Source organism: Scophthalmus maximus, chromosome 14 (assembly GCF_022379125.1).
Source record: "Scophthalmus maximus strain ysfricsl-2021 chromosome 14, ASM2237912v1, whole genome shotgun sequence".
NCBI lineage: Eukaryota > Metazoa > Chordata > Actinopteri > Pleuronectiformes > Scophthalmidae > Scophthalmus > Scophthalmus maximus.
Window position 1 is genome coordinate 15123977 of NC_061528.1, and position 17429 is coordinate 15141405.

General features: G+C 43.6%; 1 protein-coding gene across 2 annotated transcripts in view; it reads left to right on the plus strand.

The window, feature by feature from the left end:
• The window catches only part of thsd7ba (thrombospondin, type I, domain containing 7Ba), a 165477-nt gene that overhangs the window by 34788 nt on the left and 113260 nt on the right, over positions 1 to 17429 (plus strand). For both annotated transcript variants that reach the window (XM_047337196.1, XM_035603676.2), the window contains exons 2-3: positions 9142 to 9496; positions 13023 to 13200. In XM_047337196.1, the coding sequence (XP_047193152.1) occupies positions 13041 to 13200 (160 nt within the window). In that variant the 5' untranslated portion in view covers positions 9142 to 9496; positions 13023 to 13040. The remainder of the gene's footprint in view (positions 1 to 9141; positions 9497 to 13022; positions 13201 to 17429) is intronic.

Below are 17429 nucleotides of genomic sequence, written 5' to 3' on the forward strand. Positions count from 1 at the left end.
ATCTAACGGTGGCCCCGACAACAGAGCTACACACGAGAGAGAAAGCACCAACATGACTGGCGACGGACCTGATTTGGATTAGCTGCAGAATTATAAAATTATTTTCCTCCGTCAGGCTTCATGTAGCTAACTAAACGAAGCAAGATGATCTGTGGAGATTCTCATTCTTCCAGGTCGTAGTTATCCACAAGGGTGTCGAATCAGGAGCCACTGGACTCGGTCGTAGATTCTTGAGGACGTCTCAAGAATCCTCTCATCCAAGAGGCTTCTTCAGTTCTGAAGGACCGTGGCTCCTGATTAAACACCACACAAAAGCATCCGTTGAGGTTTATGTAACGTGAGGCCAGTTTATCCAGATAAGGCCTGTTTGGAAAGCGTGTGAAGACCAGCCTTCATGACCAACATCGGGCCAACTCAGCAGCTTGCAGTCCAGCTCTGGAGATATCCTGCTAGTCAGCGTTCGCCGCCGTCAGTTCTAAGACCATGTAGCATCCCTGTGCAGCAATTCTCTTTTCAGGTGTTCTCCTTGTGTGTTGTTGAGCATTTGTAGCATCTTGGATTTGAAGGCACATCATACCTCAATGCTTTCTCTCTGGTATGTCCTCAGGGGCCACCGTACTAATCTTGATCAGGAATGTCGTTTGCAATGGTCGCAACTGCCTACCACAAGAGCAAAACCCAAAAGCATTCATTATGATAAAACAGTATAGCTATTAAAGCACTGTGCATGTTTTAACCATGTTGATATGCAGCATTGTTAGAGGAACACACAGTTTTGTATCTGTATTACAGCAAATCAAATCATTTCTTTGTTTATCACTGATGAGTATGTCGAGACTAATTTAAGCACACAGCTCTTTAACTAGGACTCAGTCTTTCCTCATGTTGAGAAAAAATTGATGACAAAATGATGTTATCAATAGTAAGGGACCTTTTTTCGTTGTCAGATGTTAACAGTCTTTTCATCATTTGGTGTTTAAAACAAATATTTTGTGTTAATATAGTTATTGTATGTACAAGGTAAAAAAACAAACAACAGGAAGTTGAGGCTGGTGACCAGAGCAGCATTGCAGCCGCACCATCCAACTGATATTCAAACTATGGGCGCGAGGATCATGACACACTCAATATGACTGCTGCTATTGAGTGGGATAATGGACCTTGATAGTGAACACAGTTGGAAGAAAATAACTCTCATTCACTCGACAATGTCATTTTCTTCATAGTGACACCAGAGCGTCTGACTTTTGCCGTGGCCACATATAAAATATGCCAGTTTTTCCTTTTGTGCGCCCACAATGCCCGATCTCAGAGGGTATTTGCGCGGAATAGCTGTTTTCAACCAGCCACCAAGTTAAGTTACTTTTGAGTAAGATCATTTTTTTTCTGTTAAATCTAAGGCCGCAGCTACTTTTTTTCCCCCCCTCACACCACTTTACTTTGAAATTATAGAAACAGCTTGTGTGTCTCCCAGTTTCAAAAGAAAAAAGGGCTGACAGCGCCCTGTCAAACCCTCGCACTGTGCACATTGAGACTGGTCCCGGATTGAAAAGGTCTTGAATACCGAGCTAAAACAACTTCCCAGCTCTTCTGAACCACGTCCAACACCTATATATTTCTTTATGAATATGACACTTTTCAAAAAGTCTTTTTTCAAAAGCTGTGACATTATATCCGTTCATACTCTTATCATACTGTATATATATATATATATCACTTATCATATATCACACAGGCGCCACATTGCTCTCCTTGTCACTGCAAACTGTCAAGGGCCCTAGGCTTGTAATGCTCGTGATTGTTACTTGATACAATTAAAGATTTTTTTTTTGACGCACAATGTTAAGTGAAACACAAAGCTTCCTGTTGCCATTCATAGTCTTAATGCATATGCAATATCTATATGTTACCATGCCAACAAAATACATCATGTTTTAAACATGAATCTGAATGGATTTGATAATGATAATGATAGCTGTTTAGCATTGCTAAATGTCAAACCCGAGCACAACCCTTCATAGCATATCCCCAGCTTTCTTTGTGAAATCTTTTTTTAACTTCTGTACAGTCCACAGCAAAGAAGTCGCCATGCGATTCACAGGTAAGTAAATAGATTGGTACTGAATAGTGCAGTGCGCCTGCTTTTTTGTGGGGTTTTTTTGCTGCAGAGGAAATTGGTGATTAAAGCAAATTGGCTTTAACATTAAAACTTTATGTTGCGAGAGAGGAGACAGAATAGACAGATAAAGCCACGTATAGCGGCGGCACAATCGTGTCCTCGATCCACATCCTCTCGCAGATGAGGTGTTCTGCTGCGGTGTGTGCTAAACTGTGAGTGTATGGCACGGCAGCGCTGATCACCGAGCAGGGGGGCATGAATGATTTAACGTATATGTTGCCATAATTCCAGAGCGCCACCCTCGCCTGTCATCATCACGTCGCCATCATTCACAGGATAATCTTCACATATTTTTTTAAAGCCTGCGAGCGGTGGAGACGGTTTATATTTTTGTATATATTTCTTTTCAGATGCTCACAGGCTCCGTAAACAGCCTAATTGCAGATGCCAAACATTGTGTGCGCACTCAATACTAGAGTAGGTACTTGCTCCCTTTTCATGCTACGCTCTCCGTAAACATCCATGTGGCGAGTGACAAATTGCGTCTCTATCGTCTCCATTTCCTGCCCATCAGCCTGCGCCAACACTCGTGAGTGACATTGGTTATCTCATTGGCGGGCCCTCAGCGCCGCCTCGTTTTGCAGTGCGCGCTGTCAGATCTGGGTCAGACATTGTTTGTAAATCAAAATATTTTTTTTCCCTCTTTTCTCTGCCATAGCACCTGACGGATAGATGTAACTATTGAGCCACAATTTCGTCTAGAGTTTACCCCGAGATCTCTCCTTATTAAATTTGAGCCTGCTGTCTGTCTGCCAGTGCATATAAACCAGACAAATGGGGCCCTCATCGCAGCGTTTTATGCGACATTTACATTTTCAGAAACAGCTGCTCTCGAGGCCAGTGTGTCTCCACCCCCCCCCCCCCCCACCCCCACACCCCTACCCCCACTGTACCCACACTTGCAGTGAACTGGATCAATATAAGGTTAAAGTTTAATCCCTGGAACACCCATCAATCAATACAGGAAGTCACCCGTTTGAGTGCCTTCTCCTCGACATGGAACCATAATTGTCAGTCACAGATGCCCGGGCCTGCCTCCTCTCATCTTCTCTTCTCTCCTTTCTATCCATGGCTGCACTCTGATAATCCAGATGGGCTGCAGACTGCGGTATCCCCTCTCGCTCCCTCTCCATTGTCCTGAGCCCTTATCACTCGGCACAATGCTGGTGCCTTCTTAAAGCACAAAGCGCCAACTTGTTTCCCTTCATCCCCCAAAATCTGAACTCTGAGCTCCGACGCAATGGAGTTAGAGACTCTACCCATTTGATGGAAGAGGGCTTCAGACGTTAGATTCAGTGTGTGTGTGTGTGTGTGTGTGTGTGTGTGTGTGTGTGTGTGTGTGTGTGTGTGTGTGTGTGTGTGTGTGTGTGTGTGTGTGTGTGTGTGTGTGTGTGTGTGTGTGTGTGTGTGTGTGTGTGTGTGTGTGTGTGTGTGTGTCGTCTCGTAACCATCTCTGCTACCCCTCAGCTTTTGAAGTGATAATGTTGCACATGCATATCGGCTCTTAGCACATTAATCAACACGATAGTTCATCACGTGGCGCCTGGCTCATTGTTTTGAATATGTAGATAGCGCAGTGTGACATAGCTTTGCGTGTGTGAGGTTATTAGTGCCTCTGACAATGTTGATGGGATTGGAAAGGTCAGGGAACAAAGTGAACCTTTATGTTCTGACATTTAAAAGCTGTGAGACGGGAAAAGATAAGAATAATAATACTAATGTTTTTGATCACTAAAAATGCAAGTTCTTTATTCATGAACGTAAGCTTTGTCTGAGAAACTGCAAAGTAATATTTGAATATTGAGTCGGTAGTTCTGTTCGAGCCCTAGTTCGCCTTGTTTTCAGCGTGTCCTGACTTCTCTTGATTGACCTGCTCTGCCTTTGTTGACGGACTTTCTGTTTTGAAATCTTTTGCAATGTCTCGTCTGCGAGACTTGATCTAAAAATATGCAATTCTGCTTTAAAGACTAAAATGCGCACATTTAATATGCAAAGCCTGCTTTGAACTGGCTCATGGGAATTTGGGTCATACGGAGCGCCACAGTACATCGCTTGTCGTCAGGTTGCGGCGCGCGGCGGACGGTGAATAGATCCGCCTGTTGTTGTCCGACGCATTCAATAAAACCAGTCGATGCTTGTTGTTAATGGTTAACGTTGTTGATTTGAACAAATCCATCTTTCTTTTTTCACCCATCACACAAACTCTTCTTTCTCCAGCATGCGGGGATATTTTGACATTTTTTACACAACCCTAGACCACTCTCACAAAGGAACAGAACATCATCACGCAGGCTTTTAATTTCACCCATGGTTCCCCTCGCCTCCACATTTCTTACCTCTGTATAATTGACTTTTTCAGCCATCTCTGGTCATCTCCTACATTCAGGTATTAACTCCTCTTTTTTTCCCCACTGACGCACACACACACACTCACACACTGAGATAAATGCACACAGCTCTTGGTACATCGACAATTATTTTCCGCCGGGGCACTTGTGGCTTCCGGGTCCAGGTGTGTCTGGAACTGCTGACCCATGTTATCAGCCTGCGTCAGCAGCCAGGCCTCCTCAAAATTAATCCTGATGCCGTCACACCGCCCCATCGCTCGCTCACGCTGATGTAGCCCCCTCTCTGGGCGACAATCCCCTCTGGCTCCTCAGCGGCCAGACACGCTCACCTGCTTTCCCCTGGTTCCCACGAGACGCTCTTATCAATAGAAAAGGGGAGACACAGTGACCAGGATTACAGCCAGCGCTGCGTCAATTATAAACTATTTTAATGAAGGGGGGGTAGGGGCTGGGAGGCCGCTCGTGCAACAGCCACACAAAAAAGAAATCCGATTATCCAGAAAGGGTTTGTTTCTCTTTCAAGCTCTCGATCGCTCTCATTCTGTCTTTCGTGGAATAATTTCCCGGCTCTGCTTCAGAAGGCCGAGATGGTTTTATTTTTTTGGTGTCTGTTTCCGCTCCAAATCCTTTTTTCTTGAGCATGATCATGATTTGTGAAAAAAACACACTGCACCGGACAGCACACGACTGGCTGACCACCATCACACGTGCACAACAAAACAAAACATGCAAGAAGTAAGTCCCCCTTCCAAATATTCGTGCTTGGTGACATTCTGAGAAGCCGTGCGTTGATCCAGGCTAACGGAACCACAATCATTGGTAAATCATCCACAGTATTGTCTCAGGAACGCGAGCGCTGACAGTGGGTGGTCCAATTACAGATTTTATCGTTCGATCGCACCATTGACTGTTCACGTTACAGCGCTTGACTTAGTTTAAAAACTTCTATTTTGGGTATTTTATATGGTCTATTGGTGAAGTAGCATTAATCACTTGGGGGGGGGGGGTTATGGCCAGGGATATATATATCGATATATACTGTATATATATAAAGGGGGAAATCCCATGCACCCCCTTCCCCCTCTGCAAATTGCACCAACAATTAGAAAAAGGCATTTCGTTTTACAGCTTTTGTTCTGCGCTCATTCAACATTCTGTGATATCCCCATTCATGTTTTTTAAATGAACTATTTATAGTGTAGAAACACATTCAGTGATAATTATCTGGCGAACAACACAGTGCTGTATCATTGTTTCAGGCATCGCATCAATTAAGGTCATTTTTCCTCCAAAGGCTAATGAATCACTTTGAACAGAGAACTGCATGAGCGGGGTAAATGGCGCATTAATATCTTACAATGAAATTATGCACCTTTTTGATTATGCCTGAATCCGCTTCGATGCATGCAAGGTGTTCTCCGTCATACATCAGGGTCTCTTGACGACGAGAGCGCGCCCGCCTCTGACCGACACCGGATTGTTTTTGATTAACACGTGAGGCTGAGCTACAATCGATCACGCGGTGCGGTGATTCTCATCCTGGGTCAGACGAGTTTGAGCAGCATACAACACCAGCTTGTGTATTAACACAGCTGTAGGCTTTCTTTCTTCTTTTTTTTTTTCTTGTCCTCAGATCTTAATCATTTGCCCAAGAAATATTCTTATTGTGAAGATTTAGGATTTAGCAGATTGCGACTCAGATTAAAAAATATACTTAAGTGTGACTGTAGTAGAGATTTCCTGTCTGTAACAGTATTTGGTGTAAGAAATTTGATTAAGTGATGCAGCGCGTCCATATTTAAACATCTCTTTTTTTATCACCCCGCCTCTTTCAAATTTACCCTGTCTGATCACATTTGCTTTGTAATTAATCACTGCAATGCAGCAGTCTTCTAAAGAAGTGTGTGCTTCCAGGCCTGCTAATTCAATAGCAGAAACCAAAGAGAAAAAAAAAATGACACAATGTAGAGATTAAGAGATTTAAAGCCAATTCCCTGATTTTGTGAAAAAAGATATGCACGAGTGCATGGATAGAATCATTTAACTGATCTTTTTTGTGGCGAAGGCTGGGTGGGCACTGCTGACTTAAAGCTCTCTCATGCCGTCATCGCTGCTGTGACCCCGTCGGCTCGCCTACGTAGCCATACCGCTGCACCTACAGCAGGCGAAAAAAGAGCCGTAGTATGTTCGCCACCGCGGCGATAACCATGCAGCTGATTGAGTTCACAACCCTGGCTGCGGGAACAGCTGCTCGGGCTCCCAGACTGTTTGAGGTGCTGGCGGAGTAGAGATACCTCCCTCTCTTTCAGATACACACCCGCACACCACATCTCACCTGTCTGGGAACAGGATTTCCAATTTCTGGAGGCATTGCGAAAATATATGGCCTGTTTTACTGATGAGCTGAGTTTGATGTTTGTCTGCCGAAGTACAGAGGAAGAAGCCGGATTGTGATATAGAGGAAGGTTTGAGTCTACGCGGTTACCAAGCCCACTCACGAAAAAAGAAGCCTTGACTATGAATTCCAATCTGGCAAGTTCAACATCCGCCAATTTAATCAGAGGTTATAAATAACTGGCATTTAATGATATCGCTAAAAACGTCTCGGTCTTGATCTCACAGGATGATGCGAGAAGCGGCGCACGGTGAAATGTCAATTTTCACTTTGCTTTGGTGTTTTGTTTTTGTTATTCATAGTGTTAGTTTTCACATTAGCATTTGCTCAGCATAAAAAAAACGAACGTCTAAGTAGGGCAAAGTTAAGATTTTGTCACATTGTTTGTATCAACTTCCAGATGTCTTTCTGAGCCTTTTAAGAGAAGTGTTTAGCATTTCGGCAAGCGCCATCTTGGTGTTCTGAGCTGGGGGGCGGGCCTGTTTGAGAGGCACCTGCACCGATTGGACGGTACCTGCTGTCAATCACGCTGTATCCACGTTGTATTGAAGAAGACTTGTAAGTAGAGATTGAGACCATAAACCCCTTAGGGAAATGTTTACAGAAGTTATAAATCAAATGAGAATTAGTGTTACTTTCTCAAATACTCCTATAGAAATAGACTTCTTTTTCCTTCCAGGGAAGTCGCCCCCTGCTGGCCATTTGAGAGAATACAGGTTGCAGGCACATTCACATTGGCTACACTTTCCAACAGGCTGATAGGCAGCAAAGTTTGTCTCCTTATCAAGGCTTTTGTGTACTGTACATTAAAGCATGGTAAATTAGTGAACACATTGTATTGTGTACTGTATGTAACTATTTATATTGTCAGTTATGTTGTTGGGTAAAGATGCCAAAACAGTTTCATCCATTGCAACATTATTTTACAGTAAATCCAGTCAACCTAATCTAAACCCCGGTTAATCCTAATTTTGTTTACTAATATATTGTCATCAAGTGTTCTGAAAGAAACAAAACAAAAGTGGACCAAAGGGACGAACTGTCCAAGTGACCAACGTTGCCATTCTTTGTGTTGCGTCCCTACAATGACACATTTGTCAGCCTGTTGAGATGAATTAGAATTTTTTTGTTTAGCATCCCTACCAAAACTTACAATACAGCCTCTGCATGAACAATTTAATCTGACTTCTTAAAAACTGCCTGTGCTTTTCAGTAGACAACAAGAATTACTGCATGATCAAACAAATGCAGAAATCCACAAGAGGCGAGAAAAACAGGAAGCGGTACCACACGCAGTTTGACTGTAATCAAAGTCTAAAGTTGAGATTGAATGAAGATTAAATGAATAGCATGTTGCCAATTGATTTTTCTTTGTCCACCAGGAGCCCCCTTTCTTCTATCCTATTTGCTGGCTTTTACTTAGTTGCCAGCTGTGGGAGGAGAAGTGCTGCTCCAAAGATGAGCCACAATGGGATGGCGAGGCAAAGGACTTAATAGCCTCGGGAAATGAGGTCTGGGTTACTGGGGTTTTATGTGGTAGGTAGCCATGGAGGTCAATAAGGGAGTGGGGCCACTGAGGACGCGGGTGGGGGTGGATGGGAGACAAAGGAAGGAGGTGTTAATAGACTCAGTGTTTTCTCTGGAAGGGCTCTCGCAATAGGCTTGGCTGGAGGGTTGACAGGTAATCACTGAATGTCATAGGAGAACAAAACCCCGCGCTGCAACTCTTGGACCGGGCTCTTGTCTTTGGTATCGCTGTCGGAATATGTCCCAGGCAATGACGGATCGTCACTGAAAGGCCTCGCAGAGACATGTAAAATTCACGAACAACAAGTGTTGCTGTGCCAACACCGCGCAGAAGTGACGTTGCCTTTCCCCCTTTGTGTCTGAAGCAAGTCCAAATCGAAAAAACATGATAATCCTTATTTATATGCACACAAACTCTTACCCCCAGAGATGAATAGTGTAATGAATATGACGGAGCAGATGAATGGATTATAAATCACAGAAAAGTCATACATCTGGACCAATGTGTGCTCAGGTTATATAAAATGAAAGGACACTGCCTTCAGGTCATGCTTCTTTATGAAGCCCACCTGCAGCTACACACCGATGCACGATTGTGACAGAAGCATAATCTTGAGATTTGTCGTTACATAAAGAGTCCGATTTTACTCTGCAGCTGATGTTCATCGTGTCTTTCTCTTTGTCTTCCTCAGACCCTGTATCCCAGGCTGACTCCCGTGCTCGCCCCACACCACACGTCAGTGGGTAGGTGCTTGACTGAGACGGCGGCAGGGAGTTAATACCAGTCAGTGCTGCCGGAGGTGTGACACAATCCCAGCCCTCTTCACTTTGATTCACACAGGATTAAGCTACTGCATGATGCTTCGGGCGGAAGACCTGGTGCAGCTGATTTACCGTCCCTGTCAGACTTAAAGTCTTTGGAGGCCTCCTCTGCCCTGCTCCTGTCTTCTGTGGAAAAAAAAAAGAAAAAGCAAGCAAAAAAAGCATCTGCCGCTGTACCAACCAACCAGATCACCCAAAGGGATGACTGGCAGTCATCTCACTCAGGTACAGTGTACATTGCAAATCGTGCAGTGAAGGCTATGATGTATTAAAGTGCGCTTGCAGTTGTTTATGGGGACAGTTACACTTTTTGGGTTATTATTTACAGAAAACAAACTATAGGTAAGGTCTCAGTAAAGGCAAATAAAACACTGCTGGTGTAGTGGGATGCAAATGGGTTTCCTGCATCAAAGTGCATCCAACTCGCTGCACGTCCGGCCACCAGCTGGACATCCGCGGCATTACATTCTGCCTCACAACATACGGGGCGCACCGCTTGTTGATATGTGCTCCGATATTTGATTCAAATTTCTTTTCCACGACCCAATTATTTTATGGTCATGATGAAAAGTCCCATGAGGCCCGACCTTTTAGAAAATCATAAAAGCAGCACACTATGTTTCGGAGCCGGCACCGACTGTTCGGCCAGTCAAACGGGTACGTTGTTTCTGTCGCCGTTCTTAATACAATAGGGTACATTGTGTAAAAAATAGATTCAGGAATAATATGAAGACGGACTGAAATGTTTTTGAAAAGTACAGTGAGTCCGTATTGTGACAGTTCAATGCAGTCTGCTCCCACAAGCCTGTGATCAAAGGGATACAAAAAACAACAACGATTTTTGATTCTTTCAATGCTGCCATGGTCATCTCTGCCAATGAAAACGTCGGCAAAAATCTTCCTGTTTGTCATTGATTGGATTTGGCAAATTTAAACACACAAATACAATCACATGCAGCACAATTTGGACAACATACCAGCAGCCGGGTTAAGCTGAATGTGCTGGACGCAGCACACAAAGAGGAGCACGGGGGGGATGCGGGCGGGAATTTAAGCGATGCGAATGTGGAGGGAGACTTAGCAGGTTGGCAACATAATTGCATGGAAATCCAGGGAAGAGGGCCGCATCTCTGGTAAACGGGCTGGGATCAAAGGCCTTTGTTTCCACTCCAGACAGAACTGGGTGTTTGGCATATTTGAAGAGAGTATGCGGGGATCGCCTGGCGATTGTTCTCGTCTTGTTCCCGAGCCTTGGCACAGCGAATTAGCTTTTGACATTCATTTGGAGAGATCTAATCAAGCATTAATTATTGTGACCACCTGTGAGAGGGAAAGGCTGTGAAGTGTTGCTCATCTGTTCCCTCATGACAGCTGCAAGGTCCTCGCTCCCCGAATCCGGTGAGCGAGCCACAGACGAGGACCGCAGGAGACGGAGGGGCAGATTGCATTCCATCAGATCATGGAGTATCTAATAGGATGCGCAGCAGCATCTGAGCCATGCTGCTGTTGGCCAGGTTTCCCGTGGCCACCGGGACACTGGCAAGATTCCTTTGACCCAGATATTTAGCAGCTTTAAGAGCTTTCCCATTTAAAAGATTTTCAGTATAGCACTGTATTCCTCATCTACAGGGAGCCACAGACTGGAAGCCTGAGTTGTGGTAAACGCATTCATCACTTACTCTTTAAATTGACAGGCTCCAGGAAAAGTAACCATTCAAGTGCCTTTTTTCTTTGTCTTTTTCTTTTTTTGCAAACCCATCTTGCGCAAAGGAAAAGTGCACCTCTAGGTCAGGCGCGTGCCTTCGTGGCTTGTTTCCGTTCAAGAGCGTGTTTTCCAATCAGTTGTGACATGTTCCGGTCGGCCTATGGAGAGCGCTGCTCGTCCCATGAATAGTCAAATGAGACTGGCTAGAGGGAGGATGTAATCTGGGTGCAGTCAGGTATGGCTTCCAGAGCAGTGCAGCCCGGGAGGTTGGCTAGTAATCAGCAGCCAGAGGTGTCTAATTGGCATATGGCTGCGCAAGTGCCAGACTACTCTGCTCATTCATCCGAACAGAAAAGATTTTCTGGCCAACAAAAAATGCAAGACAAAGGCACCTTATAAATATATATATATATATATATATATATATATATATATATATATATATATATATATATATATATATATATATATATATATAACTGGTGCAAACATTCTATTGAAAGTGGATGAGTTCTTTAAAATAGAGACGGGACACCTCACGCTTTTGTTATTCTTTGGATTGACACACGATGCTGCAGACCGGTATGAAGGACACACAAACAAGAGTTGTACATGTTGAAATGCCAAACCCTTTGTGTTTGGACGGTGTTTAAAAATAAAGAGGAAACCAAAAACACGCGTGGCTATATGATACCACATCAAACCTAGAATAAAATTGGACAGTCCTTTAAAAAAAATAGCGGGCATCTGGCGGCGCACTTCTGGGCGCCGAGCCATCTCCACCCTCGCAATTCTTTCTCATTAAAACCGAATTCCCACCCCCCCCCAAAAAAAAAAACTCGGCTAAAGCAGCAAAGTCAAAATCTAATTTCCCTGAATGAAATCAGGCACTACTAATGCAGCACTCGCCATGTGTAAATAATCTCACATCTTGAACGCCCCTAATCTCCCATCAGATATGCTGCTTATTCATCAACACAAAATGTGGCCAACCCACTGCGCTGCAGTGATCTACAACGTTAGAAGAAAAGAAAAAGAATCACATTAAAAATAGATCCTCATGTAGTCATAGCGTAGATGTGTCATGTTTAGTAGGTTAAACATCATTGCTTTTCTAGAATGCATCTATCTCTTCATAGTCTGACACTGACTTCAAAATGAGAAATAAATCCCCAAATAAACTCTTGATGAATTCCTCACCCATTTCGCTTAAACCTTTTCCCACGTTTGCTCACTTCTTGTATCTGCTCCATGTTTCATGTATTTCATTTTATGCCGAATTACAGTCTTACCGTTACAAGTTCCGCTGTGTCAGAAAGTGTTTCGGAGTTCCATGATTGCGGTACGACAAACTGGAGGCAGCACTCTGTGGGATGATAAGACAATAACAACACGTCTCTCGCAATAAGTGCCGCGGCGCAGCAAAATTTGTTTTTTGGAAAATGAATCTCAGCAGTCCCGAACATCAAACATCAGCCTCTCAAAGAATCAGGTGTTACAAATTCAATTCCATATTCATTAATTTTGCTGTTGGTGCAACACAATTAGAGGCCTGGTGAATCCAGGACTAATCCCCAGCACTCCTAGGACATGAATCACTGCAGGAGGAGATATGAATAAATGAGCTGCAATAAAAAGGTACTAATACCCCGTATTACTCCGAGCTTTGAGTCTTCCTTTCCTTCAATACATGTTTCCACATCTACCTTGGGAGGCTGGGACGCTCAAGCCTCTTATTAATTATTTCTGGTCTATGTGGGAGAAGGGGCAGGCATGGTATCACACTCGTGTGCTGGATTAAAAACAAAGAGAAAAAAAAAAAGAATGAAGGACTACGACACCATTCGCGTGTGAGGCGGTGTGATGCACTCTGGAAGGTGACACTGAATGTCACGTTTCTGGGCTGGAGGTTTGAAGTGAGATGTTGTTTTTTCAGCCTGAGAGTTTCCGAACAACGCACAGTCTCATCCACTTGTTCCTCCAGCCGCCGTGTCTGACCATTTTCTGTGGCAGAGTTACTGATGAATTAAATGTTCTCCCCCACAGGAGTAAGAGAGGAAGCAAATGGGCTGGACTATGACTCCGAAAGATGACTTTGGGGTCATTGCCTGGACACGGCGAGCTGGGAACTACCTCGGCCTCTTCCTCCTCTTGTCTCTCTTTTCCACGCCGGTCCGGTCCGACATTGTGTTTCACAAGGAGCATCATTTCTCATGGAAAGCAGGTACACATGTTCAACCGTTCCTCTTCACCACGGATGTGTTAATCGTCCAAAGTCTCTTTCATCAAAATTATAGTAGTTATCAATTTTAATTATACCATTAGTTTTGTACATTTTATTCCAGGATTGCTTTAATGGTATTCTATGAAATGTTAATTTGTTCATCATTCAGATGTGAGAGTTTAACAAATCATACCTCCTTGAAGCCGTTGAATCCGCCCTCCATTGACAATGAAGCTTTTAAGATGTCTACCATATGCTTTTTTTTCCATGAGTGGAATAAGCCTTCGACGCCATTGCTGAGTATAGTATAGTAGTGGAACTGCAGTCTAACAATGTAGGTCTGAAGAAAAACTGATTTTGATATCCATGTGTTCTCCTATGTCAAAATTTGGCGGGTGGGGCCTTCCATATTGTTTTATTACCTCTATTTAGTCCCTCAACCACCCCAAAGAACCGCTGAGGGAACCATCCTGAGCTTCAATGTTCTATGTACATCACGGGTGCTCTATAGCACCTCCAACACCCCAAAGAACCACTGAAGAACCAATATGAGTCAAATCTGGCGATCGGGACGAAGATTTCTGTAACGGCAGCGACACGTTATCCGCCGTCTGAAAATGCTGTCGGGTCGAGCGCTCACTTCTTTTGCCGCTACATTTCTAACACTGTTAGATAGTGATACATGAAACACATTACCATGCTGATGTAGTGATTTGTTGGCGACAAACGTACAATTCACTATTCGTCTTCAAACCTTCAAAGTTGGTTTCAAACATACACGCCCGAATTTCTCCAAACCGGAGAACAAGCAGTATAGTCTGTGTGTTTTATGAGCAGAGTCAGAGCTGCAGGTGAGGCGCGGGTGAGGATAAAGGAAGGACTTATTTGCATTTTCATAAATCGTGGATTTATGAAAAAAAACAAAAAAAAACAGAAAAAAAAACACTTATGTTATCTTGCGGAACAGAGATGAGTTTTTAGTCAATTTCATTCCAGGAGAGGAACTTTAAGATTCACACAGGCAGATTTGCCGCAGGCACGTTCACTCCAATATAACGACCGTGTATGTACCAATCCAAACGTATACACTCACCAGAGTCGGGCACTCATTACTGCTTCGTATTAAAGGGGAGAAATACTCTAAGTAATCCTCCCCTTTTTCTACACACATTGTTGGGGAAGTCTAAACCCCGGGCTGCTATTGGACACATTTAAGCCGTCGGAGCCAGTATGACAGCGGTCACCATAATAATGCCTCCTTTCTGACAGACTGTCCATCCTCAGCTCCCATCATGATGTGTATGCCGTGGTAATGCGAAACAGTTAATGAGACATTGTCGCGCGGTAAATAATCATGTGGTGGTATAAGCTCTGCTGTGCACACAGTTACAACTGTCTGAAAGGGTTTTAATGAACACCGTGCTGCATTAGAGGACTCTTATTCTTCTGTGAATACTGTCTGAATATATAGATGTTTTTTCTTGTTGTTTTTTTACATGTTACAAATACTTTTATATGCTTCCATGGAGTATTTTTAGACAAACAACACATCTGCGAGTGAATCACCTTTGCAAAGCTGCGTTGAAATATGATGTTCCACCGTAGAGGGAGTTTGAGGTAATATCACAATTCATCCTTCACATTCTTCACAAATTCAATTGAAAATGCATTCCCAAGGAGGAAAACCTGGCCTTCCCACACAAAAGCCCCACTCGCTGTGCGATTAGCACTTTCATTTCTCACTCTGTGGTTGGGTAATGACACTGCCCGAGTGATAAAGAGATTGATTAATTTCACGTGAAAGAGCGTGTGTTCAAAATGGATGCGGCCGGGGCTCCAGGTGCGAGGATTTGACACCCTCGCAAGTGCAAAGAAAAGCTGATGTGTTTGTCGCTTGGCTGGAAATCGGAACCGTTTCAAAGAGGAGAAAAAGGAAATCTCCGACTTAACATCTCCCACCTGTGAATGTGACCTAGTGTCTGTTTAACTCCAGGGAATCAGTCGTCATCGGAATCCTCCGGAGTTAAAGCCAACGACACAAGTTGTAGGATAAAACGCGTCGCGTTACGAGGGCGTATTTGGTATCGTCTGTTTTGAATGAGGGAACGCTCCTCGGGGCCACACATCTCTCTCGTGTTCCCGGCCGACGCAGCAGCTCCGGGCTTTATGTCACGAGTCTTGAGTATCGCGTTCACGTGGGCAAATATTGATTTAACTTCCCCTCACGTTAAATCACTGTGGACATTACACGTTTGAATACTCAATTTGGCTGACAAGCTCCCTTTCAATTTTGGACTTGTCAATGTACGGAAGATGTGCTCTAAATTATGCACAGCCACCCCATTGTGTGTCTATCTAGGCCAGCAGCATTGTGGGGGGAAATCTTTTGTGTGAGCAAGTTCCCGGAGCTGTGGCTAAGCCGGGAGTCCCGGGCTCAAACGGGGAGCTGGAGTCATTAAAGCCTGACCTTCATCAGTGTCTCGGAGAACAGAATGCAGCACTGTAACGCTGCGGTTAATGGGACTATTATTTAACTCTTTAAAGACGATCTCCTTTTAAACATCTGCAATTGCCCTTTTTTTAAAACATTTTTTTTTACAGCCGGTTACACACTTACCATTAACTGGAGAGCAGTGCATCGGGATACATGATGAGATGATAATGAGTTGTGAAGGTCTGTGGTTCTTTGGCTTTTTTGCTCAAAATCAAAAGGTAGCAATTAGCTCTCTGTGGTACACAGCACAGGGTGATTTGTGATGTTCTGTTTGTGGTTCGTTTTACTCTACAATGAAGTTGTTTTGGGAGGCTTGGAAATTGTGAGTATAAATATATTTATATTTAATATAAATGCAGTGTAGCGTTTTTCTTTTTTCTTTTTCCATTTTGTCTTTTGAAATCCGGAGGATCATAAACTGCACAGTCCCGTTAGCTTCAGAATGCTGATATCCGCTAAAACAGGCCGTTTAAATTGGATTCCTTGTGGCTCCCAGATGCTTCTGCATTTAAACATCAGACAGCGACACACGATGCTCAACCGGTGTCAGCTCTGCACAACTGAGGAAGTAAGATTTTCCCTCCCAGGTTTTCATTTTACCATCTCTGAGATGAGCATATTTATGTATGAACATATTCATCTGTACAGATCTTTAAACTGTTAGGACTCACCTATCAGAACCTATCAGCAGCTTTTTTTTTTACAGCCTAGTTTTACAAACAGTAAAAGAGCTGCTTTATTCTTAGATACCAGTGAGAGCTTGTCCCAGTTGGGGTTGTAATGTACATCAAAGCTCATTTTTCTGAAAGAAACCCAAAACAAAACAAAAAAGCTTTTCTTTTTTGACTAGGGGATTCAATTATTTCAAGAAAGTGAGCATTCTTTATCTCAGAGGGGGGAAAAAAGTAATATTCCTACATTCTTTCAACAATGCATTAGAGACTGTGTACAATATTAGGAGTGCAGCGAGAATCATGATTACAGAAATGTGTTTGTTTTAGTGACTAAGCATTTCCTTATTTCGGTTCTCGTTTCATTCATATTTCTTAATTTTGTGGCTGCAATAATATTATCTTATGTGCGGTTGCCTGCGGCCGTCTGGGGGATGGAATAATTAAGTTGTCGACCGCTCATCTAAATTACGTGGGAACTTTCAGCCGCACGAAATCAGCTGAGGGGCAACGATTTTCAGAAGATTGAGAAATCAATAAAGGTTTTCCTTAATGAGCGGGATCACGGCTCCGCCAGGATTATTCAGGGAGCTTACGGGACTGAAGCCCCGGGACCTGGTCCTGCCCCAGGCCCTGTGACTGCAAGAAAAAAAAAAAAAAATGAACTCATATGTGCAGTGATACGTTCAAGCAACATTTTCATTTCATTTCGGGTGCATTTATTTGCAACGTCACTGCACCGTTGCACCATCAAAGCTGAAATCAGAAATCACTGCCGCAGTGAGCCTCTGTTGTTCCTGAGAAATGAGCTCAAAGGAGCGAGGGTGCCAGGATTTCACATTTCATCAAATGGCACTGAATAATTTACAGTGCAATTTTTCCTTTGCTTCATGACAAAGCAAATCAATCACAATAGATGAATGCATTTGTTCTGCCAGTTAGACGATATCTAGACCCCATACCAGTTTTCTCCGCTGCAAATAGGTAAACACACCCCAGCACTGCCAGTTGTTGCTGATGTCATTAATGATGGAGCTGTTTTGTAAAGGGAGTCCGAGGGAAAC